The sequence below is a fragment of the Botrytis fragariae genome (genome assembly GCF_013461495.1).
Source record: "Botrytis fragariae strain BVB16 chromosome Unknown tig00000006, whole genome shotgun sequence".
In the NCBI taxonomy this organism is placed as follows: domain Eukaryota; kingdom Fungi; phylum Ascomycota; class Leotiomycetes; order Helotiales; family Sclerotiniaceae; genus Botrytis; species Botrytis fragariae.
The window spans coordinates 1,859,427-1,884,273 of NW_023500988.1; the positions used below are offsets into that span (position 1 = coordinate 1,859,427).

The 24,847-nt window shown below is 37.7% G+C and overlaps 5 protein-coding genes across 5 annotated transcripts; all 5 read right to left on the bottom strand.

Annotated features, from left to right (window-relative positions):
* Nucleotides 1-5,668: 5,668 nt before the first annotated feature.
* Bfra_001745 (putative fad-dependent monooxygenase protein) lies at nucleotides 5,669-7,219 on the bottom strand (the record flags this gene model as incomplete). The annotated part of the gene is made up of 1 exon (XM_037332170.1): nucleotides 5,669-7,219. The coding sequence occupies one exon, from the start codon at nucleotides 7,217-7,219 to the stop codon at nucleotides 5,669-5,671; it is 1,551 nt and encodes a 516-aa protein (XP_037196324.1).
* A 1,094-nt stretch (nucleotides 7,220-8,313) lies between these two features.
* Bfra_001746 (putative protein rds1 protein) lies at nucleotides 8,314-9,237 on the bottom strand (the record flags this gene model as incomplete). The annotated part of the gene is made up of 1 exon (XM_037332171.1): nucleotides 8,314-9,237. The coding sequence occupies one exon, from the start codon at nucleotides 9,235-9,237 to the stop codon at nucleotides 8,314-8,316; it is 924 nt and encodes a 307-aa protein (XP_037196325.1).
* Nucleotides 9,238-12,070: 2,833 nt separating this feature from the next.
* Nucleotides 12,071-12,357, bottom strand: Bfra_001747 (uncharacterized protein; the record flags this gene model as incomplete). Its single annotated transcript, XM_037332172.1, has 2 exons — nucleotides 12,071-12,289; nucleotides 12,349-12,357. The coding sequence occupies 2 exons, from the start codon at nucleotides 12,355-12,357 to the stop codon at nucleotides 12,071-12,073; spliced, it is 228 nt and encodes a 75-aa protein (XP_037196326.1).
* A 186-nt stretch (nucleotides 12,358-12,543) lies between these two features.
* Nucleotides 12,544-12,850, bottom strand: Bfra_001748 (uncharacterized protein; the record flags this gene model as incomplete). The annotated part of the gene is made up of 2 exons (XM_037332173.1): nucleotides 12,544-12,733; nucleotides 12,822-12,850. The coding sequence occupies 2 exons, from the start codon at nucleotides 12,848-12,850 to the stop codon at nucleotides 12,544-12,546; spliced, it is 219 nt and encodes a 72-aa protein (XP_037196327.1).
* A 1,907-nt stretch (nucleotides 12,851-14,757) lies between these two features.
* Nucleotides 14,758-18,456, bottom strand: Bfra_001749 (putative cell division control protein; the record flags this gene model as incomplete). The annotated part of the gene is made up of 6 exons (XM_037332174.1): nucleotides 14,758-14,785; nucleotides 14,864-15,134; nucleotides 15,185-15,401; nucleotides 15,450-15,986; nucleotides 16,049-17,737; nucleotides 17,788-18,456. 6 exons carry the CDS (start codon nucleotides 18,454-18,456, stop codon nucleotides 14,758-14,760), a joined length of 3,411 nt encoding a protein of 1,136 aa, XP_037196328.1.
* Nucleotides 18,457-24,847: the final 6,391 nt, after the last annotated feature.

A 24,847-nucleotide genomic window follows, 5' to 3' on the forward strand; every position in this document is an offset into this window, starting at 1 on the left:
TAAAAAGTATATAATCCCAAAACAATAAAAAGAATATAGAGAATCAAGTTTATTTATAAAGCAAAATCAAGATAATAAAATCAAAACCTATATTTACTACCTTTATAAACAAAAAGAGCATTTTTTATATAATTATAAAGATTTTATATTTATATAAACTTTAATTTATAATTATTATAGAATTAAGCAATAAAAAGTAATATTCAAAAAAATAACCAAAATATTATTTACTAAGAAAAAAAGTAATTACACTTATCTTATAAATAGTGAGAATCTTTTAATTAATCTTAATTTATTAGAAAATAAAAAAGAATCCAATAACGAAAAATGCTATATTTCTAAAGAACTCATTTATAAAATTATCTCTTTTTATTAATATATAGATACTAATACTTCCTTATATATATTTAACCAACTTTCCTTTTTTAAAAATATCAAAAAAATAAAAAGAAAAACAATAAAAATTGATAAAAAAGTTATATATTATAATTAAATAAATACTATTATAATAAAACTAAGAAATAGAAATATAGTTTTATTTTCAAAAATATTATATATACCAAAATTAGAAATTAATCTTCTCTTTAACAAAAAGATTTATGAAATTAGATTTAAGAATAAATTCAATTCAGATTATATATACTTTCAAAAAAATAAAATAAATATTATTAAAGCAAAAATGAATAAAGAAATTTATATAATCTCAAATATTATAAAAAAATATAAAAACATTACTTTTCAAAATATAGAGATTATTAATAATATAAAATCAAATGAAATTATAATAAAAACCTTCTCGAATAGATTTAAGAACCTAGAAAACTATCTATTATAATATAAATAATTCAATCACTTTAGTCTAAAAAAGATATAAAACCTTTATAAAATTATTATACTAGGAAAGTTAATCAAAGTTCTATTTAAAATCTCTATATACAAAGTTTGTATATTTATTAAAATAAAAAATCTAATCCCGAAATAATTCAGTTTTTATAAAACAAAAAGATTAGAACTTATTCATTTTAATATTATTAGTTTATTTTTAAAATCTTTATAAGGAAATCGCTATTTCCTATTAATTATAAATAGTTAAATAAAAGTAAACTGGATTTTGATTCTAAAAACAAAAAACAAAGCTATATCAAAATTAAAGAAATAAAAAATTGAATTAGAACTGAGTATAAGTAATAAGATATTAATAGCTTAAACTAATAATATATCAAAGCTAATTCAAACTATTAAGAAATGAAACTTTGGGATCTAATTAAAACTAATTATTATAATATCATTTTATTAGAATAAAACTATTAAAAGAAATATTAGTATTATTAAAGCTAATATAAGAATTATATTAAAAAAGATTAGATTATTATTAGAATTTTGGAATAAAACTATTGAATATAATATATATTACAGAAATAAAACAAATATTGAATTGATTATTAATAATAATATTATTAGTTTTATTAAAGTATTTATAAAATCAATTTCGGATATTAGTTATTATAGAATATGGGGAAATAAATACTATATATATATTAATCCAAAGATAATCCCAAAGGATTAATAATATAACAAATTATAAGATATAGCCCAAATAAATATCTTTATAGAATATTTATATATAACTAATAAGTATATTAAAGTATACTTACTAAAGTTAGATTATACTATATAAATAAGCCAAATAATTATAAATAAATCCAAAAAAGGGAAAGATCTAAATCTAAAAATAAGAAACTTTATATTAGAATCTTAAAATATAAAAAATATTATTCCTAATAAGAAATCAAAAGACAAACCTCACAAAATATAAGAAATACAAAAATCCTTATCTAAATTATTATAAAATACTACTATCTCTGAATACCCAAAAATTATAATCCCTAATATACCCAAAATTGATAGTATTTAGTAATTCAATAAAAATAATAAAAAAAATATTATTAAAATCAATCCTTCTATAAAACCAATTTTATTTTTAGAAATAGAAAAAATAAAGATATTAAATATAATATTTATAATTAATAAATCTTTAACTAAAACTTTAATTATATATATAAATATAGATCCCCCTAAAAAATACTATTTTCGAAAATGTAAGTGAAATAATAATAAATTAGATAAATATATTCAAAAATTAATAAAAGTAATAATAATAATATTTTTAATAAACTTAAATGAAAATATTATTGAATATATTATAATCTTTATACTCTTTACATTAAGAATTGATTTGAACATTAAAACGAAATTATCCGAAAACCTTTAATTAATCTTAGAAAATTTGATAAATAAGGATATAATCTTTTCTACAGAATAGATTCTAGATATTCTTATTTTTATTATATATAATTAAATAATTTTGGATTTTAAATATAGAGAAAAATAAAAGTAAGCTATTGAAGAGGAAATCAGTTTATTGATTATAAATAATATTTAAAAAGAATATATTCTACTGAAAGATAAGAATCTTGTTTTAATTAAATAGATATTCACAATAAAGATAAAGGATAATAAAATTAAAAGATTCAAAATACAATTAATAATAAAAGGTTTTAGTTAAATTCTTGAAAAAGATTATAATGAAATATTTGTTTTTATAATACAACTCGATATATTCTATTTGTTTTTAGTGATTACTATAAAAAAGAATTTGAAATATTAATACTTTAATATAAAGAATACTTTTATAGAATTCCATCTTAAAAAAGAAATATACCTCATATTACCTTAGGAAATTAATATATTAAATGAATATATTTTATATATATTATAGAATTTATATAATCTTAAGCAAACTAAATAAAATTAGAATCAACTTTTAAAGTCCAAATTAATTAATTAAAGCTTTATTCAAAATTTCGCTAATTTATATTTATATATATATATTACTCAACAATTCAATCTACTAGTTTATATTAATAATATAATTACTTTCTTAATCTCAAAAGATCAATTTAATTAATTCTTTATAATACTCTTCTTATATTTCAATACTAAAAACTTAGGGGAGATTAATAAGATTCTAGATATTAGGATTATAAGAAATCAAATAAATAGATTATTTATATTAAACTAAAAAAAGTATTTGAAAACTATATTTACTAAATTCGAAATCTTATATATTCAGTATTATACTAAGAAAATATCTATTATTAATTATTTATATTTATAATCTACTATAAAAAATAATAAATTAATTGATATTATTGAATATCAATAAGCCATAGGTAACCTTATTTATTTAATAGTATATATAAAACCAGATATTTTCTTTGTATTAAATCAGTTATTATAGTATATAGCAAAATCAGTGAAATATTATAGAATAGAAATAAAAAACTTAATATGATATTTAAAGGCTATAATCACTTAGAAACTCAAATACAAATCTGAGGGAATATAATACTAAATTGTAAAGAAATATAATCTATTAGCAAATATTATAAAAGTCTTTATTAATACAAATTAAATAAATAATTGATATAATTAGAAAAGTATTTTTAGGGGAGTTACTATATTTTATAAAGAATTGATATTGTGGGTTAATAAGAAACAGAATTTAATAATAATATTAAATACTAAGTTCGAATATATATTAATAGTGATATTTATTAAACAAAGAAGATAATTAATTCAAATACTTAAAGATCTTAAAAAAACAAAATATATATTTGTACACGGAAATACTATTCAATTGTTAGGTAATAATCAAGAAGTAATAATTCTAATCAAAAACCTGTATTTATATAAACAATTAAAGTATATTGATATATATTACCATTTCATTAAGGATTTTACTGAAAAAGAAAAGATAGTGATTAATTATATCAATATATTGAATATAATAGTAAATAGAATAATTAAATTTCTAATAAAAATAATATTCAAAAGATTCAAAAAGATATTAGAATTAAAATAATAAAAATATAAAGAATTAAGGAAATCAAAGATAATAATTTTTATAAAAAAGTATTAAAAAGAATAAAAGTTATTAATACTAATTATATACTATAATTAGTAATATAGTTATTTAAACAGGCTAAATTAGACAAACTATAGATAGGCATATTGATCCCCTCTAAGGGGAGCAAGATAGGACTAAGATGTCTACACACGTAGTAATATAGTTAATACAGAGGCCTCTTCCACCTAAATCTTTTAATATAATATTCATTTAACATATTAAAACTCTAGAATCAAAACTTAACTAATTTTTACTAATTTTAATTCTATAAATATAAACTTTATTAATAAATATTTAATACATAAAGGTTAGTATTTATTTAATTGAAATCGAGGTTTTAATATCTCAATTTTCGATATAATCAATAATCATTTTATTCAAAACTCATTTACTAATATAATTATTTTTTCGTTTAATGATTTAATTAATTATTTATACAAAAATCAATAATTTAAAGAGATACATTAATATAAAATTTTATAATTATTATCGAAATTGTTAAGTTTATTTGAAGAATCAATTTCGCGCAAATTTTATTGAGGTTATCATACAGCTCTTATAGCTCTGAATTTATAATATATTAAATATATTATTAATTAATTTATTAAACCTATTATTAAGACGTATAGACCTAAAGTCTTATTAATTCCGTTACTAGTATATTACTATTTATATTAATTATTTATACTCTCTTCAATTAATTAGTTTAAAGTTATAAATAGTATTTTGAAATATACAGATTAGAATTAAATTTTGATTTTCATTCTATTATTTTTTAATAAATATTAATTAAATCACTTAATATCATTATAATATTACAAAGACTCATCATAATAAAAATAATATATTATTATTTTAAAAATTAAAAAAATCTAAAAATATAAGAAAAATAAGATTTTCTTTATAAGTCTTTATGTATACTATAATACTATTATAATATTAAATAAAGAATTCTTTATTCAAAAAGAAATTCTTTATTAGTTCTTTATTGAAAACTATAAAGTTAATATTTTGAAAAATTTGAAATATGACATATGAACTAGTCCATATGCGGCCTGACAGATAATATAATAAATTTTCTTTATTATAAAAAATCTTATTTGAAATCAAAATTTGATTTATAATCAGATTCATAATCTGATTTAAGATAAAAAAAGAAATCACAGTATAGTATATACGCATATTAGTATTTAATATACAGGGGGTTGAAAAGGCATAAAATAAGAGCTTACGTCCCTATAAAAAGGAATTATTCTAGTACCCACTTTCTAATATTCTAAATATAATATATATATACTTAGAGATCAATTTAATCTCACTATAAATAGTGATTCTATTATTATATTCTACAAGCCTAAGCTTCTCTTATAGTACTATTTATGAACTATTCCCAATCAAGCCTAGTTTATCACCTGCTAAGCGTACAGCCTGCTATACATTCAAAGCATTTTAAGATCAAAATAGTAAAAAGTAAAATTCATTATATTTCCATTTTAAATCAAATATTACATTGAAATAATATCGAAACAATTTTGTAAGATGTTCGTCTCCTATATATAACATTAAACATATAACAACTAGCTTCAAATCATTAATAATACAGCTCTCCTGTAAATGGAATCTAGAGGAGCAAACCAGAATGACCCAATCAATTATTGTTGAAAAATATCCTAGAGCAAAGACTCCTCCCTTTCAAGTTTATTCTCTGAACCATTTTTCCAAAGCATTGTTGAATTCGACAGTATTAAACGTATCATTGTCTTCTAATATCCAAGCAACGACACCGTCAGGCCGTACTACCAAAGCCCGCAGGCCACATTTTATCATTGCTCCTAAGTTGATAATATCTATTGTGTTTGTGTACTTATCATCAATTGACTCATGGAGTGTCGCATTGTTCTCGAAATCCACCAGCAAACCTCGTCCACTTTGTAATTTCGAGCCTAACCTCGAGCCGTCAGCCAGCTCGAAATCTGGAGCACTGGCCCCAACAAGTGAATTGGTATAACTATCCCCTTTTCCGAGAATATATCGCTGTGATAGACCCCAGATACGGTCGAGAAACAGATTAGTTCCATCCGGAGTATCAATGAGGTCACGAATAAGAGTCTGAATAGCCGCTCCATACAGATCAGGCTGCAACATAGCAACTTGCGCACGAGTCCACTCAAGAACCCATGCCCCTACAGGATGACGTTCGTTTTCGTATGTGTCAAGTAGTGTAAGATCTACCGGGTCTTTGTTGGATACTGCCTCCTGTCGAATCGTTGTTGCGAGTTTCCAACCTAGATTCATGGCATCACCGAGGCCGACGTTCAAACCTTGAGCTCCGAGTGGCGAGTGAATGTGAGCCGCGTCACCAGCGAGGAGAACTCGGCCCTTGCGGTAGCTTGTAGCTTGCTTCGATCGATCAGTGTACGAGGATACAAGGTGTACAGTTGTGATTTTCAAGTCTGTGATTCCCGTCACTCGGTTCATCACGTCCTGAAGGTGCTCTTTCGTGATTTCCTGCCTTCGATCAAATATAGCACCATCAAAATCCACAAGATGTAAACAGTCCGTTCCTGCGACGATATACATGCCAGTTTTGGTAACATGGAATCCGGGTCTCAGTTTTTCTGGGTGGTTGAAATCACACTTGATTGCATAACCTGTGAATCTCGCTTCTGTTCCAACGAAATCAAAATGCGCAGCCTTCCGAACTCTGCTTTGTCCACCATCACACCCTACGAGCCATCTACCGCTATAGAACGCATCATCAGTGGTCTTGACTGTGACTCCGATTTCGCTTTGTGCTACTATTTCGGTCACAGCTTTATCCCTGAGAATGGCAACTCCCAAGCTTTCTGCGCGCTCGATCAACACCGCTTCAATTTTTTTGATGGTCGTCGGGCCAGGTGTCAAAGCTGGCCCAGGAAGGCGGTATTTCCAACGGTCAAGCTCGAGGTTGTTGGCATTGAGCATGATGCCACCGAAGTGACCACCAAACTGGAATCCAGCAGTCTTCCGAATCGTTGAAGGCCGATCCTCACCATCAAATAACTTATCCAGCAACCCTCGCCGGTAAAATGCTTCAACGGACGGCGTGTTTAGTCCTCGCCGTCCTAATGGCTCAATTTTCCAGGGTGATTCCGATTTGGGGTTGCTCTCCAATATCAAGACGGAGGTACCTCTTAATCCTAGCTCACATGCCAAGAATAATCCAACAGGTCCTCCACCAGCAATAATAACATCGTAAACCTTAGCCATCTTTTGTTGCACTTTTCTTCGGGTTTGACAATTAAGCGAGAAGTAAATTCTTATTGATTCCTTGATACCTATGATCCAGGCTGATGTAAAGGAAGGATTGAAAGACACTGAAAACCAACATCAAAACGAGCACCGAGTCCTATAGTGTACAGTATTATTATACTCCTACCATCGGGCTATCCTATTTCCCGAAGATAAGGGACCGTGTATCCCACGACATCGGTCGCTTGAAGACGGGCATTAGAACAACCCGATCTTAATTTTGTAAATATATTGCCTACCGTTCGTACCAAAGAGAACAATCTATCTGACAGTACTGGAGAATCCTTAGAGAATCGAATTTACGGAGATAGTCAGAAACGTTAAGTCAGCCATTGAGAAGTGCAAAATTTCGTCAAAAATATTTTGCAAATCCAATTCTCGACGCGACGTCTCCAAATTTGGCAAAAAGAATTGTCACAAACACAGGGGTGATAGACACCGAACTATTTGACCTACGCAGGGATCGAACCTGCAATCTCTTGATGCCAACAGCGTAGGAGTTGTTCAACTCCCGAGTGTGTCGTAGTCAAGCGCCTTGCCATTGGGCCAGCAGGCCAGTACCTTCGAGATAGATATCCATCTAATTCATGGACACTTCTGGTAAGGAATCAATAGTTGTTTGTACCATTTGATAAAAGCAATATAATTTTTGAATAATATATTGACCATTCTGTGGCTCGTTGTAAATGTGGGGTGGAAGGAAAATTTTCCTTTCTTTTGTGGGCTGCTTGATGGAGGGGCTCGAGAGGGGCTGAGAGGGGCAATTGATTAGGTCAATGCTTTGTTCTATGACTGTGAATTAATTGAAGGTTAAAACCGAAGAATGTCAATACACATAAAAAAAATTCCCTGAGGATCATCTGTTCATAAATTTTATTTGTTGAATATTATTATATACATTGCAAAGTTAAGAAGTTGACAAGAGGTATCGTTGTTAAACATAGAATAGTACTTAGCACACACCCCATTAAAACCATTATTTGACCACCGAATCCCTCCGAAAATTACTATCATTCGTTATTCATACCTCCACCATGCAAAAGGCCATTGCTTTAAATGATCGACAAGTCGAATGTTGGCGAATCAGGTGTGACCTCAATAATTGCTGGACCAGCAATGATGTTGGAATCAGTCAAGGTGCCAGAGTTGTCATTGGTCAAGAAGGCATAACTTTGTCCCGAGATGTTCATTGGAACTGCAGTCATGATCAAACCGTCACTGCCGACCTGGCTTTCAACAGAGATACTGTCGAGTCCGCTCACAAAGGTAGTATAGAAGGTTCCGGAAGGAGCCGTCTCTGGTACAAGGGCAAGATTGGCGCCTGGTGCAGTAGGCAAGCCAGACTTGAGGACGAGAGATGGGTAGGCCATTACGGGCAAGGCAGCGTTGGTAGATGGGCAAGAGACGATAAAAGATGACGCGATGGAGTAGACGGCGTTCAATCCAAGGGGTGTGGCGAAAGGATTAGCCATTGGAATTTCACCATTCGCGTTACGCTCAGCAGATTGATGCAAAGCTTCGGTGGCAAGTATAGACGCAGCTGCGGTAAGGTAGGCCTTTGATGTGATATCGGCTGCTGCTCCGAGGTAAGCGGAAACACCGACACCCTCAATGACGGAAGCGAGAGCAACGAATGATTTTGGATCCGTGAATGGAAATTTGTATTCACAAGCTTGAACAGGGGTAGCACCTGCAGCGGTGAGGCCACTTTGAAGATAGACAACATGTGCTTCTTCATCATGCGCAATGTACTTCAACTGATTGTAGAAGGATGAGGTGAAGTTTGCATCAAGCCACATTTGTTCTGGCATTTCACTGAGAGCCTTCTTGTAAAATGCATCCTCGAGATGTTCGAGCGTCAAGGCATATTGGAGGATGTCCGCATCGGTTGGCGCTGCTTGTCTTTTTGCTGGAAGAGCCGATGCAACGCTTAAGATGCTAGCAATAGCGGCAATGGTGGTGCTAGAGAATAGCATGATGATTGTGGTTAATTGGAAGAGAGATTCGAATTAGACAATCGTTGATTGTAAGTAGTTTAATTGGAAAATGAAGAGGAAGGCAGAATTGTTTGTTGGTTAAGGACTGATAACAGTAGGATAAACAAGCACTTATATAGAGTTAGCAATTGCCATGACGATGATAGACTTTTGTCCGGTCATTGATCTTTCCGAATTATCCTTTGACTTCCTACTGCAATCCTCCATATCGACCTTGAAAATGACTCTATCAGGTAATAGATTCGACCGGCAATACGCCAGGCCGTGACACTAATCAATAGTTCCCGAACCCCAAAGGAATCAACATATGGGATGATGGGAAGGAGACATGGGGAATTGCAAGATGTCGATAGTAGGATTAGTCTCAAATGGCCAAGGGATCATCTGTCTTTGTTGAATGTTAAGTTGATGTATTTCCAGTCTACCTCGAGTCTACCTAGTGGTCTAGCTAGCCTCGGGAAGAGTGTTAACCGGATGTTCAAAATTCCGGAATGATTTGAACCATACTGAATTCGTACTCAATCACCAATATTAAAGTTACCTTGGAAGAATGATATTGATGACATTGGTGAAAATGGCGACCGATATCGGTGAAAATGGTGATATTGATGATGTTGTTGACATTGGTGATAATGATAACATTGGTGATATTTGCGATATATTGAGATTTGAGACAGATATCTCAAATATAATTTGCTACATCATTGAATGATCAAAACCCGATTAACAAAGTGACAGCTGCAAAGGTTCAATATGGATAAGCGTAAAAGGAGGTAAGGGTCCTGACACTACATCCATATCTAGCTCGCCTAGGTAGTTTACTATACTCGAGTATTGACCAGATGGTTAGCATAACAAATATGGAGAGCTTGGCTTGCACCTTGCATCACTCCCAAACTTTGAGCTCCAAGGTAGGCAAGCTGGAGGAAAGCCCCTTCTCGTTTTTGGACTGGGTGTCGTAAAGCCAAGTCGCTTTAGATCACATTGTCTCTGTGTTACACATGTCGATCTTCAATGATTCTTCGTTGGCAACGGCTGAATGAGTATGTTGGAGCGGCTTCAGTAGTTCCCGAAGCATATTACATGGTATTTTACGTGTTCCTGTTCCTGTTCCTATTGCTGTTCCTGGTCCTAATCATAGGAGGTAACTGAACTAGGTAGTGGCGATACTTTAGGAAGTTGAAATAACGAATGAGAACTTTCCAGTGATTAACCTCAAGCGACGATCATTCCAAATGTTGGCATGTTGGCACCTGCAAGTACGATGGGTGCTGCCGGTATATACCCATATACCGACCGGTACACGATAGATGATGCTATCATCGAAATCAACTTGCGTCTTCTCCCACAACAATCATTAATCAGTAATTAGTAATTAGTAATTAGCAATCATTACTCTCGTATCTCCTCCCAGATACCAGAAAGTAGATACTCGTATAATAAATCAATTTAAAAGTACCGACCTATTGATTGTTCGATGTTGATTTATTAGATATAGATAGAAAATAGATAGAACATTGCAAAGTACATGTTCAGACTCAAAACAATTTCCTTTGATTGGAACCTTCCTATCTTGGTCAAACTAGTTCCCGTCGGAAAGAACCCCATCCGATCTTTGGGGCGAAGCTAACTATATAGTCACGTGCTATCAAACCACATCTGCACCTCCTGCCCCTTTTCACAAGAAATGTCATCACTCGCCGATACTTTACACGCTTACACGCTTACTAGGCGTGCTAGGTAGGTATGTAAGTGTACTAACGTGACTAGGTAGGTATTAGTTTAGCTAATTAATATCATGTACTCATCACATCCTCGCATATCACTTACTTTCTTTCAACTCATCTAGTAACCGCTTTCGATCTGCTCTCAACTTTGTTTTCACGCCAGTCAGACTTCCTATGAGCGTGGCTAGATGTCACATCCACACTTCTAATATCGCCTACAAATAAATAGACCCAGAAGTTGATTAGGTCATTATTTGAGTATCCTGTCTTCTCCAATATCAGTATCATAATTATTTGTTGCATGTCTACAGCATATGCAGCTAATTCCTTCGCGGCTGTGGCACATGAGACATGGAGATTGTGCCAACTTGAGGGCGGCAATTGACAATGGAATTCAGCAAAATCAGACCTCTCCTCCTCCTCGCGATTTGAGCTTTCCAACCTTGGCAACTTTAAAAAATGTGGTGAGGGGGATATGCCGATTTTGCTTGTTGACTTGTCCTTGTTTCGTTGTTATCTTTTGTGTAATGATGATTTGTCACCCAAAGTTCTCATGTACAACCAATCGCCATCAATGAATTTTTCATTAGATACTGCTCAAATCATATACCACACCCACCTTGGCTTGATAGTTTGCTTCGTTTCAACCGATGTATATTGGTCGATTTAGAATTGCAGTATTATTTAACTTTCAACCCCAAATCACCCAACCGATCTTCCCTCTTTATATGTTTCCAAAATCAGATGAGGACTCTAAATCCAAAGATTGGCATGAGAGAGGAATGTAATATGATGAATGACCCCATATAGTGTCAGAACCTTGTTATCAATCTCGGATAGAGGATATATTTATGTGGAGTTCTTTGCACTACTTCTCAGTGGCGCAATCTATTGACGAAGGACTGCACTTACAAGGAGGTTTGCCCGATTTTCACCCTTTTATGCCGCTCAAGCCTTTTCAGTACTTCCATTGAGATGAAAAAGGCCGCTTTACTCTTTACTCATTTCAATTTCCTCTGGGTCCTAAATGGAGCCACTAGCTTCGAACCATTCAATCGTGAGATCTTGCTCACAAGTTCTTGTTCCTACTTTCTCTCTTCATCTTGAAGTGCGGCGCTCACGATACTTGCAGACTTTTTCTTGAGATCCTCGCTCTCTTCCATACTCAACAGTTTATCCACGCTCAAGGCTTCTTCCTTTTGACTCGGAACTCGTCTGCTGGCTTCTTTGCAAATGAATCCGCCCTTGTGCCGTCTCGACCACCATCTATTTCTCCCAGAGTAATTATCTGCTTTGACCTTCACCTTTTTATGATGCCGTGTACGATCTTATTCCAGCTATCCACATTGCTTCTCTACTTCACTTTTATCATTGGGCTTTTAGATTCAATCGATCTTCTGCATTGCACAAGCAGCGATTTGACTACAAGACAGGGTGGTGCCAAGAGGTACCGAAGAGAACCTGTGCATTCATATGATGCTCAAAGTGGTTGTTTTGGAGCTTCACGCTTGGAAACATGCTTTCCTTTTCTTCGGTGTATTGAACATGTGTAACTCGATTATTTAGCCGTGCTTGATGTCCTTGATGGAGAAGTTGGAGTGGCTTTAGAGTTGTCTTCATCAGACAATCTCGACGATTTTCCTATAGTAGTGGCAAAAACGGGTGCCTGATGTTCTGATGTATGTGCTTTTTGATGTGGATTATAAGGTAAAGTTTCAGTTTCATTCTGGCTCGTCTTTTGAGAACCGCTTTATCAATTTCAGGATCAAAGCTGGCAGTGTTACTTAAGTCGCGTCTCCCAGCTATGATCCCATGCAACGACGTGAATGGGCCTACCGATTCTCCATCTCGTAACCTACTGCCATTCTTTTCTTTCGTCGGCCTCGTGAGTGGTTCTGTGAGGTTTCCCCCACTCGTCGAACGAAACGGATGGTCTCCGAGGCTACCTCTAGAGATTTCACTCGGGACTTCCGCAGTGTATCTTGCATTCTATTCCTCCAATCTCGAACCTTCTTTCTTCACCAATTCACCAATTTCCTCTTTCGTCGGTTTCCGATTCATCGATTGCCAAGTTGATGATATTTTTTCCCTCACAACATGTTCTCTACCTGCCAGAGTTTCTTCACTTCAACATTGCGAGGTGAAAGCAGAACTTGTTCGTTATAACTGACTGTTGATCTGCAGTGATGTATAGGGTGATGCAGCCATGGATTTTTGGGGCGGTTTGTCTACTTGTCAAGAGAGTACTGAAATCCAGGAAGAATTTTAACCTCGGAGTAAGTCTAACAAAATGTCAGAATGGCGGATGAAAGGCGAAGCAGTACCCAGAGCTAATTTCGTTGATATAGAATTCAACACAGGAGGCAATTCAAAAGTTAGTAACGAGCATGTCTCGGTAGCGAAGACCGAAGTGATTTGAAATGAGCCACCGTGAATAGCTGGGCGCGGAGAAAGTGGGTCTCAAATATGCTTTTGCAATATTTGAAATCAACATGTACGCTCGCCAAAGAATAATATTTCGATGTTATGACTGGTTGCGGAGGAATAAGTTACAGTTACAAGCATTGTAGACCTCACTATTGCAAAGTATGATATCAAAGTGTTACTGCAGAAACCATCCCAAAACAAGTACCTCATTTTTTGGGTAGCCTCACAAAGAATTTACTTGCCTCCTTGCAAGCTCACTTGAGCTTTGCAACCCAGCCATGGATGGATGCTGTATTCATATATTCAATTCGAAGTGATAAGGTAATTTCAAAATTAGAGGCCTTCAAATTTTCACTACCGACCAGGGCCGATCTGCTCTAGTAGAGTCTTTTGCACATTGCTTGTGGAAGTCATTTCACCCGAGGCCTTTTAATATAGAACCAAACAGATACGTCAGAAAAAAGGGAGTGCGATACACTAAATTTTTGAACATACTCTAGACATTGACCCACTGTCGTCTAATCCACATCTTGCAACTTATATGCAGTGTTCAAATAGCACATCAACAAAGGAACGTTTCTAAGGACGGGGATTTGCCCATATTCCATGTCAACCAGTCGAACTGCAGCCTTCACGCCTCAGGGGAAACCCGAGGAGAATACTGCCAAACATACCTCGAAGCTAATGTGCGTGTTACTTAAAAGCTCCACAGTAATATCTACCTACCTGTGCTGATCGAGAACCTTCATCCACCCAGTCTTCTTTAGGTAAACGCAGTAGAAGTAAATGCCTTTGATTTTAGTTTCGGTATAATGGCAAGAGATAGATAAAGTGCCGTGCTACATGTCTTCCTTAAATATTTTAACTCCGTTGACCTGCTGCACCATTTGCTGCGCCTAGTTTCCTCACCCGGCAGTAGTATTCCCTAGATAGTAGCATTAAGAAAAATATTACACCCACGCCATGCTACTAAGTCTGTAACGTGCCCTTCGATCTCTCCCTTTCTCGCTCGAGGCAGGCGCAGTAGGTATCAGGGTTGGCATTTTCAAAACTTTGTAGGGTGTCGAAAATGCATGCCATCCGCGAGTGCCCTGAAATCTCGCAACAATTGCGACATATAACTCTAAGTTATACCTCTAAGCTGTTGTGTACGAAGCCTGGCAAGTGCCAAGTTATTGTCCGTTCGTCGATGCATGTATTAATATTAACACCTGATACAATTAAGTCTCACGACAAATCTTTGGTGGTGACTGGTAACCGGTGGTTTGTAAATTGAATTTTATGCTTCCCGGTCACAGCAATGTGATTGTCGGGAATCTTTTCTAACATGCGTAATGCAGGGCGATCATAGGAAGCCTGATTCAGCCAACACCCTGTCGTTCGTGTAAGTATAGGTCTAACATCGGTTTCATGCTCTTATAAATGATTGCTATCAAGAGTGTAGAACGTACCTAACTATCTTCTCGTCCTCACGCTCTCTTGGCTCGACTGCTAAACTCTTTTCATACATTTCATGTACATCTCCCGCAGCTTGCATATTGGTTAATATATATTCTTGAAGTTCCGGGACTGGCTGCAAGCCGTACGGGACATTCTGATATTGCTGAATGTCGCGAATGACTTCAGCGGTCTTTGCTCGTTTGGCAAAGTTAATCAATGTAGTTTTCTTGATGATAGAAGGTATACCATCCTCGATGAATGTAAGATCGGTAAGGTACACACCTAGAGATGTTAGCTCGCCATAGTGCATCAGATGAGCAATTAGAACTTACCGAAAAAGGGTATACATGGGGGATTGGCAAGATGCAAACTTTCTCTATATTCTCCGAAATTCTTTGTGCTGCCCATAAGGCGACGCATGGATTCCAGTATTGCCAAAGTTTTGGCTGGGACTTGATCCCAGGTTCTTTTCAGGCGATGGATTGGTGCCGTACCGAGCGCAGAGATGATAGAAGTGAGAGTTGAGTAATTGTTTAAAGTACGGCATTTCTAGAGTAAGTTAGGAAAAGTGAAGGTAGTCAGAAAAAAAATACTTACATCGGCAACAAGAACGAAATGTTTGATGACGACAACGCGCTTTTTGACATCGAGTTGCGTGAGAATCATTTCAGCGACCCAATTCGTCAACTGATTAGAATGTAGGATCAGAGCCTTAACATTCGGCGCAGGCTCAGGGTCGTTTTCGCCAACTTTCTTCTGCCAAGTTTTATTCAAGCATTCCGTGGGTTTGATCTTCCCATAAAGCTTCGACTCGACAATAGTAAGTTGACGTGCAAATTCTGTTACATCAATATCCAAGAATTTAAGCTTCTTCATGTTTTTGGGCATGATTGGTTGTGGCGTCGAATGGTTCAAGGTCAAGACTAAACGTTTGGCTGTAGCTTCCTGTCCCCGTAACCGTTGTTCCAAGAGAGTCATCAACGAACCGGAACCTGGCGTTTCAGTAGCTTTCACAGTGTCTCGAGCAAAAGTGTAGACGTTGGCTATGAGAGCTTTGGTATCGTCACTTTGATCCTCCATCCAGAAAAGTTCAAACCATGATTTCAGAATGTTGACAACTCGAAATCTGATTGGCTTTTGTTTTCGGGATACCCATGTTTCATAGTCTCCTGGGGCATACCTTCAGGGGGCTGCACCTGAAAGCGCTTCACCAAATGCTCGAATAATTCTCTCGCATTCGTAAAAGACCGATACGTGAGTAAAAAGGTGTTGTTGAAATCCGAGCTCAATTTGTCGTGGCGTGTAAGCTGCTCAACCAATGCTACAAGTGTACCGCCCTTCAAGATAGGAGGCTGGACTTTTGTATCGTAGGAAATATCATCTTCGTGGTCAAGCTTCAAGCAGTCTGGTGTCTCGTCTGGGGCATCTCTTCGAGTTGGCTCTTCGCCAAAGAATTTCCTGACTTTAGAGTTCTCCTTTCGAAATGGTGGAAGAACTGTATCACCTTCAGAGTAAGTTTGTGACTTACCAATATCTGCAAGGCTAGGACGGAGTGATGGATTCCGGGAGTCTGATCGTTGATGGAGTCGCTCGTAGGGCGCGCTATCACCTCTCCGTAAACTTTTCGCCCTTTCTTCGAGAGGCAAAGCCTGCTGCATAGCTGTTTGAACAAGCTCACCAAGAAGTTGCAATGAGAAGCCAATATGAGATGAGTTTGTTTCCAAAGATCTTGAACACGTGCGCACATATATCAACCGCCCTTCCAATGACTCCCCACGGACTTCCGCCCACTCATCACCTAAAGGCCCAGCTACAGCCTGACATCCTAGCAATAAATCTGATATGTTATCGTATAAACTTTGCTTCTGTTTGGCAAAATCAATAAGTTGAGGATTTTGGAATGTATCGCCAAGAGAAGACAAGTTGATAGATTCAACTGTAGACACCCAAGGCTTGAACATCTCGAGAACTTTTTGCGCGGCTGCACAAACATTATTACCAATCAGTTCGTGTCTGTAAGGGGTGATAATTTTGTCGGTGAGTACGAGATGCTCCTCCAATTTTCGAATGCTAGATGTTAGCATTCTCTTCAAATCATCGAGTCTCTCCATCAACTTTGCATCTAAAATCGCAGAAGGTTCAACGACATTCTCATCTTCGTCGAGAAAGTTGGACGTTAGAGGGTCTCTAGATCCAAGCCCATTATTTTGCCAACTACCACCAATAGTGCTACCAACGACAAAACCAGGGAGTAATCGTGGTATGTCCTCGCCGCGCTGCTGGCGGGCGACCTCAACGTAGCTGAAAACGCCTAGAAGTACGCCATCCGCCTCCTGCAAACATTTTTGATATGACTCCGAATTGGGCCAGTCAGAAGCAGCAATGTGTGACGAAATAACTAATTTCGAGAATTTTGACATCATGTCCCGAAAGTGGGGATACAGGGCTTTGTTAGTAGAAATGATAGAAGGCTGGCCAGAATGATTATCCGTAGTACCAGATCCAGCAGCCAGTAATAGTCGGAGGTGATCGGAAATATCTTCAGCTCGGCGAACGTACTCGGAACGATCATGGTTGTTGATTGCTTCGCGATAGCGATCCACAGCTTTCTTCATATTTGCAACGAGTCTATTCCATGTCAGTGGCGCAGCAGATCCATCATCAAAGAATGATCGAGGCAAAGTAGCAGCGTGTGGTGGGCCAAGAGCAGGAGTCGTGAAAGAAGTTGTAGATGGGCCCATTATCGGCATTGCTGTTAGGGATACATTCGGTGTGTTGAACGTGTCGGCTCGTGAGCGAGTGCCAGGAGATGTGCCGTTGATTGAGTCCATGGAGGTAGCTGGTGACACACCTTCCGATAATTGAGATCTGCGTTTCTTCCGTGGCTGAGAGATGTTAGCAGGTACAATATAGCCATACTGAGTAGGCAACATACGAAGGAGGATTTAGATGCGAGCATTATAGACTCTCCATCGAGCTCAGATGCAGAATTGCCTTCCGATTCATCGTCTGTTTCATTTACATATCCTCGCGCCATCATTTCTGGTGGGGGCCTTGTTTTCTCCGGTATACTGACATTCATCCGATCTCTCGGTCCCATTTCCGTTGACGAAGATGGCGATTCCAACGGTAGCTCCATACTACTCTCGCCAGTCTCCGTATTGAAATAGAACAATCTACCATCAGGAGTCGCTTGAGGTATCCAGAAATCCGCCCCTGATCTTCCATTGCTGTTCACACCGGTTGCAGGCAAGTGTGAAAAGTCGTCACGTTCTGATTCTTCGCCCTCATCATCGTACTGCTCTTCGTATTGTTCTTCGTCGTCTTCGTCGTCGTCGATATCATCATCTATACCCATTCCAGCCCCATTCGGCTTGCCGTCCAGGACATCATCAGGGCCCGATACAACCTGGCAGTAATTACTGGGGAACCATCCCCTCACACCATTTATGACTCCATCCCACCAACCACTTTCTAATTGTGTGATCACTTGTATTACATCCCCCTCGTGAAAACTAAGACTTGTTCGGTCGTCGGCCTCGTAGTCGTATAGCGCTCGCACATACATATTTGTCTGCGGAGCGTTTCCCAACAACCCATTCATAAGTGGCGATGGTTTGCGCGTTGTAGCGATTTGAGGTTTCTATATTTTCTTCGAGGTAATATTGAACGTGGGAGTGTATCTGCCGTTATAGCAAAGTCGATTCTCCCTATGCAATAGAATTGGTCGTATTACTCGAGTGGGAAGTTGCGAAGGTATTTCTTTCTGAATATGTTACCGAGACCACGGTCTGTGTCATTCATTAACATTTTCAACTCATGATTAGTCGTTCCAAGTAGGTGTACGCGCTTTTGAAAGTATAAGATATATATTGGATATGAATGTTGCAGAGGAGGGGTATGGTTAGGTAGTTTGTCGGGTGTTGTCGATCAATTTCGATAATGATTGGAGAGACTTCGGGCGGTTATGGTTATAGTCAGTGGAACATCGATTAGCTGAACGATAGAGAGGATGTAGTTCGATTACCACACCATTCATGTGCCTGTGTGCCTGTGTGTGTGCGTGCGTGTGCGTGTATGTGTGTGTATGTATATATGGACAGAGAGAGAGAGAGTGTGTGATATTTGATATACGGTATATGTATGGTATATGGTATTCAGAAATCTTCAAATGAAGTCGAAAGGAATATCATAAAGGTGGGCTATTGTAGCAGGGCAGATTTGCCTTGTTATCGCCAAATTTCGCAAATCGCAGTAGTGGCTTTGGCGTTGAAGGGATTGTTTCAACGAGGTACACGTTTAGCACGCTGGAGTTAAACTCGGAAAGGTGTAGTGGTGTAGGGTAGGGAGTAAATAGTGTGTGTATATACAGGGGTCCACCAGTCTTTTGATAGAAAAAAATAATAAGATTTTGATGTTCGAAATCAGCGATTTGGTTGGTACCTTAGGTATCTGTGTGTGGTAGTAGAAGTAGTAGTAGTATATTATACATATATATATATATATGTCTTGCTTTTCGTAGATATAATTGTAGCATATATTTTTCTTTATTTTTGATGTAAGTGACAGTGTCGATGTGTGAATGAATGAAGATGAGGTAGGTACTAGGCAGGTACTACTCGAGTATGTATCTCGGGATACAAAGATTTGATTTGTCAAGAGAACATGTGGGTAAAGAATGAAAGAAATGATAAAATGAAGAGTGAAGAGTGAAGAGTGAAGAATCAAGAGTCAAGAGTCAAGAATCAAGAATCAAGAATGATAGAATATTTTCAGAGAAAACGTGTGAAGAGAAGGTATAGTATACTATAGTTAGCATACCTAGTAGTCAAGTAGATTGATTACATTATTGATAATTGGGGAGAAGGGGGGAAGGGGAGCATGTGGATATCGGCTCGGATATCCATTGGCGGAATTGAAACACAGAGTAAGGTAACCGACCTTGGTGGTGAGCAAGTCTTTACTTCATAGATAGGTGCTCCGTAGGTATTGGACAGGTAAATAGAACATGCTAATAATTTATAACCAAGTTGATGAGTATCTACCTAGGTGATAATCTATCTAGTACCTAGGGGCCGACAGAGCAGTCTCTTGGGTTTGTTTCTAGGTCGAATAATATAATACACAGAGAGAGCTCCAGGCAAGTAACAATAATTGCATATATCCTCCTTTGGTCCTCATCTGGAAACGTTCGATATCCAATATCACGAAAGAGACGGTTCAGAGTCTCATGGTGTTGCAATGTACGATGTTCTACCTACCTACCTACCTACCTACCTACCCAAGTAGACAAACGTCAATAATTAATGAGTAACTACCATCAGGTTCGACATTCTCTTTCACTACATCCTGCTGCGGTGTCATCAGTCCTGGTGCCATGTGGGAAAGAGGGCATTGCCACGAGGCAAGTCATCACGACATGTATCAGTCACTGCGAATCTATGTAATCAGGAATTTCGTCAACAATCACCAAGCACTACCTACAAGACAAACTCGATTCAGGATAGCCGTCGTCAACTACACTTTACCAAATTCGTTCTTGGCCCTTCCGGAAATTATCAGGTAAGACTGTGAAACGGTACTTGCTGCGATACTAGGTAACCTCTTTTGGCACATTCCTTTACCCTAACAATGAAGATTGCCCCTCGCATTCCTTAATCTGCGAGGAAAATTTGCCTGTTCTCCTCCCAAGCCCGTTGAGATAAAATGAGGGTTCTATTGAAAGTCAGGAGGAACCTCGCCCATTACCAGGAACGATGCTCGATTCGATTTTAGTGCATTGGATCCATGACAGTGCAGTAACCACACGCAAGTAAGAACAAATTAGAAATTATGTGCCCAACCAATCCTAGATGCGCTTTCCACCAGATCTTGCGGGTCGGTATCGCATCTCATCACGTGAGATACAATACCCAAACGTTCTCTACTCTGATGGAAAGCTGGTGGAACACTTGACATATCAGATGAACGGATGAAGGGTTTGACGAAGCCACGGCTAATAAGTGCGCAGGATTCCATGGCACTTGGCCGATTCTCTATGCTCCCAACTTTGACAAGATATTGCGCCTCTCATGTACATGAGGAGATTCGGGCCGACCGAGAATTCGCGTTGTTGACGACTGTAAGATTTGGTGGTTGTTGAATTACCATTTTTGATATGTCTACTGGTCTTCTATTAACAATATGATCATCGTTTGTTTTTGTCCTTCAAAAACTCATTAGGCGTATACTGAGGGTGACCTTGCTCAGGTGCTTACATTTCTTTAGAACCCCTCATCCTCCTTTGAATCTATTTCTAATCATCAACTTCCTCGCCAGTAAGCATTGCAACCCTTTGTGCTCCCCTCCCACATAATCGAACTAAGGGGTTACGCATCTATCGTGTGAGATGTAGTCACACCCAAAAAAGGCAACAATGCCATTCCTGTTCACTAGTGTCAAAGTGATACTGTTGCAAATATCAAGGTTTCAGCTTTCCAGTTCAGGTGGGGGGCATCACCGTTTTTGCTTCTAGAATGATTCTAGAAGGAGGGTAGAACAGATGAAGGAAGATAGGAATAAGGAGATCAGGACCTTCTGTTTTAGGAGTGGGGTGGAAGTGCGAAAGTACTTGTAGTTTCATCTGGCTAGGGGTATGGAGGGGTTTGCGATAAGGTGAGATTGTAAAGGCATGAAGAGAGTACGAAAGACCATTTACTGGTACCTACATAATATATGGTACTGACCTGCTAAAGTCTCAAGATCGCAGTTCATGCGAGGATGATGTGTTGCCGTGCGTGTTCAATTTCCGAAGTTCTGGAATCAGATCGCGACGCCCGAAGTGCAAGAGTAAGTATTTCATCATCAAAGTCTGCTTAGCTAAGATCGTGTTGCATAAGTAAATATGCGACCAGGTCTTCTCGAGATGAGACTTTTCGATATTTTTGGAACTTGACAATACTGTATGTAGTACCTATTATAACCAGCGATTCGTACTTTCGTATTTAGCTCGAAGTGTTCATCCGAGTCCAATTTCGGACATCGGAAACTTGGGTTGACCGAACACCCTTGAAACACACGCACGCTTTGCAATGAGAATAACAATATGTTTGAATAACCAAGCACGACCACGTTGAAATGCAGATAGGAAAGTAACGAGGTGTAGTAGTACTGGAAGAGGGGTTCCATACCAAGCAACAGTTGTCTAGGTAACAATCTCAGCGGTGAAGTTTCTTTCAACTATCTGCGGTATCAGTAGAGTTTGTAGTTGCATAAGTTAGATTGATGAATGTCTTGTTTGTGCATTGTACAATTTGGCCATCTTGCTGATCCCATTTTTGTGATAACGCACCTGGCGGTGTCGTGGGTGCATAGATTCCCATGTCGAAGTCGAGGTTCTGGATTTCTTCCCAACTAATCGGTGAAGGGGGTGCCACGTGAGCCGCCTGCTAGAACTCAACGTGGTAACATACCGTAACGAATAGCAGGTCTTGGTTCATACAAATATTGCTGGAAAAGTATGGGTGGCTCCTTGCTATGGACGATCTTATTCATTCTAGATGTTACCGGATAGCCTCCCCCGAATTGGCGGACTGAAAACACGAGGACCCAGAAATCCGTCTCCTGGATTTTTAGTACCCGTTCCTGCCGTGAAGTTGTCTCATTTCCTCAAGTTTGATTGGATGTCAGTGCCTCGAAATAATCAAGGCGGACTGATGAGGGACATGGCAGATTTATACCATCCCTGAATATTCCACTCACGAAATGTGAAAAGAAACATCAAAATTGATTATTTATTGCGTTTATTTGCATAGAGAACCCACTGTCTCGGAGGGCATTGACCGGTGAGGGATGATTTCGGCATTGGATCCAGATTGAGTTAAGTAGGCTGGTGAATTTGATTGGGTAGAATGCTGGCATAGTCTGGTAGAAGTCGTGGAAGGTTATCAAGACGGCTTCCATGCTTTCGATATGAGGGGCAGAAGGAGCCACACCTAGGTTGGGATCTGGATGTTTCTGCAGGAAGAACTTTTCTAAGTTTTTCTTCAATGAGCTTCTTCACCGTTGGTTTGTAATAACATGGTCCAATGCAGCGACTTTGTTGAATCAGTTTTTATGAGCATGATTAATTTTGATAGGCCATCACGAGCCGTCCCGACTCGGGTGCTTTGTTGCTGTATGGTGCAATGGTGCCCTCACCACTGATTCACTGACCGGGGTTTGAAATTGTGCATCCAAATCACAAAGGAGACTCGGTGGGTCCGGGGAAGCGTTCCTAGAACTAGGACCAAATTAGAAAGGATTTTAATGCGAGTGGATGCTGATGATGGTTTATTCGCGTACCTGGCATATCGTTTGTCCTCTAATCGAATAACGGGATCATCCATCAGACTAATGTCTATCTATGTGTTGATCACAAATTATGAGTTAACTTGGATGGACAGTCGAGCATGAAATCATCATTGAATTGATTGGAAATGAAGGGCGACGAATACCAGCCATAAAAGAATAGACAATAAACAGCCAGTAGCTACAGTAACAGATGTGCATATTCTGAACCAATGGGAATCAGCCAAATATTGGAAACGCAATATTGATTATCATGTACGTTGCAATCAAAAGCAGCGAGGGTTCGTGAAATGGGTAGCATGGCGGTGAGATCAAAAGCATAAAATACAAGAAAGGCAATAACATCGAGTTTACGGCGAAGAAGAAGATAGTGGGCTGACAACGATTGAAATTCTGCGTTGTTCCTTACCAACATTCCCCGCTCCTGGTAGAGGGGTAAGAGGAGGGGGGGGGGATATTTTCCAGTGGGTTAAGAAAAGAGTGCATGTTTGAAAAGAAAAGAAAAGAGAAGAAAAGAAATAAATGAAGAAAGAAAAGGATTTTCGAATTTGGGATAAGATTTGGGATAAGATTAGGGATAAAATTTGGGATAAAATTTAATGATAAGCCCCAACAATGATTTGATGCGGGAGTGACTTGCTTTTTTCAAAGGTATCCGAGGAGTCTCCAATAATGATAATCTGTATCTCTCTTGCAGACCCTTTTTTGACTTTTCCCAAGGTCCACAGGTTCCATGCCCCCCCAAATACCCAATGCCAATGTTCCAATGTTCGATGGCGTTATTCTTAGATTTAAAGCGGGCAAGCCGTGTTGGGTAGTTTGACAATTTCCTTTGCAGTTGAATGGGCTGAATAGATGGGCTGTGATGGCAGGCCTGTGGGAAGCGGCCAACTGGTGGGATGTACTGATGTACTGCGTACGTGGGGTTACAACTTACAAGACGATGCGAATAGAACCTTATTCGCGGTGAATTATCAACAGCTGTTGAGCTGTTGGGCTGTTGCGCTGGCACTTACAGCCTTCGACTTAAGTTGGGTAGTCATACTACTAGTCAGCAATGTAAGCATTGTAGACTCTCATATCTCATACCGACTTTCGAAGTTTCGAAATAGATAAGATACTTGTTAGTGGTGTTCGAGGGACGGTGTAGGGAGAGAAAGGGCGGGGAGGATTTATGTGGGAAGGGGGGGGGGGGGGGGTTGGATATAGGGTGTGTGTTATAATGCTTGACTCGTAAGGTTCTACTACCTGGATAGATGGCAAGTACCTACTACCTAGGTAAATCAACCAAGGCTTTTTTGCCATCTATCGCCATCTACTGCCATCTTTCCCGAGATCCCATGACCACTACCGTAGCATCGTAATAAGTCTCAAGATCAATTTAGAATCGAGATACCTCCCACCTACCCACACACTATCCCTGCCCCTGGGCCCTAGCTATAGAAGGATGCAAAGCCAAATACACGCGACACCACATACCAATTGCAAATCATGCCTATCGTAGCATGTCAGACCCAACCTTACCTTTCGTACCAGACCATATGAAATCTAAATCCAAATCCAAATCCAAATCCAAATCCAAATCCAAATCCAAATCCAATCCCATCCCATCCCATCCCATCCCATCCCATCCCATCCCATCCCATCCCATCCCATCCCTAAGCTTG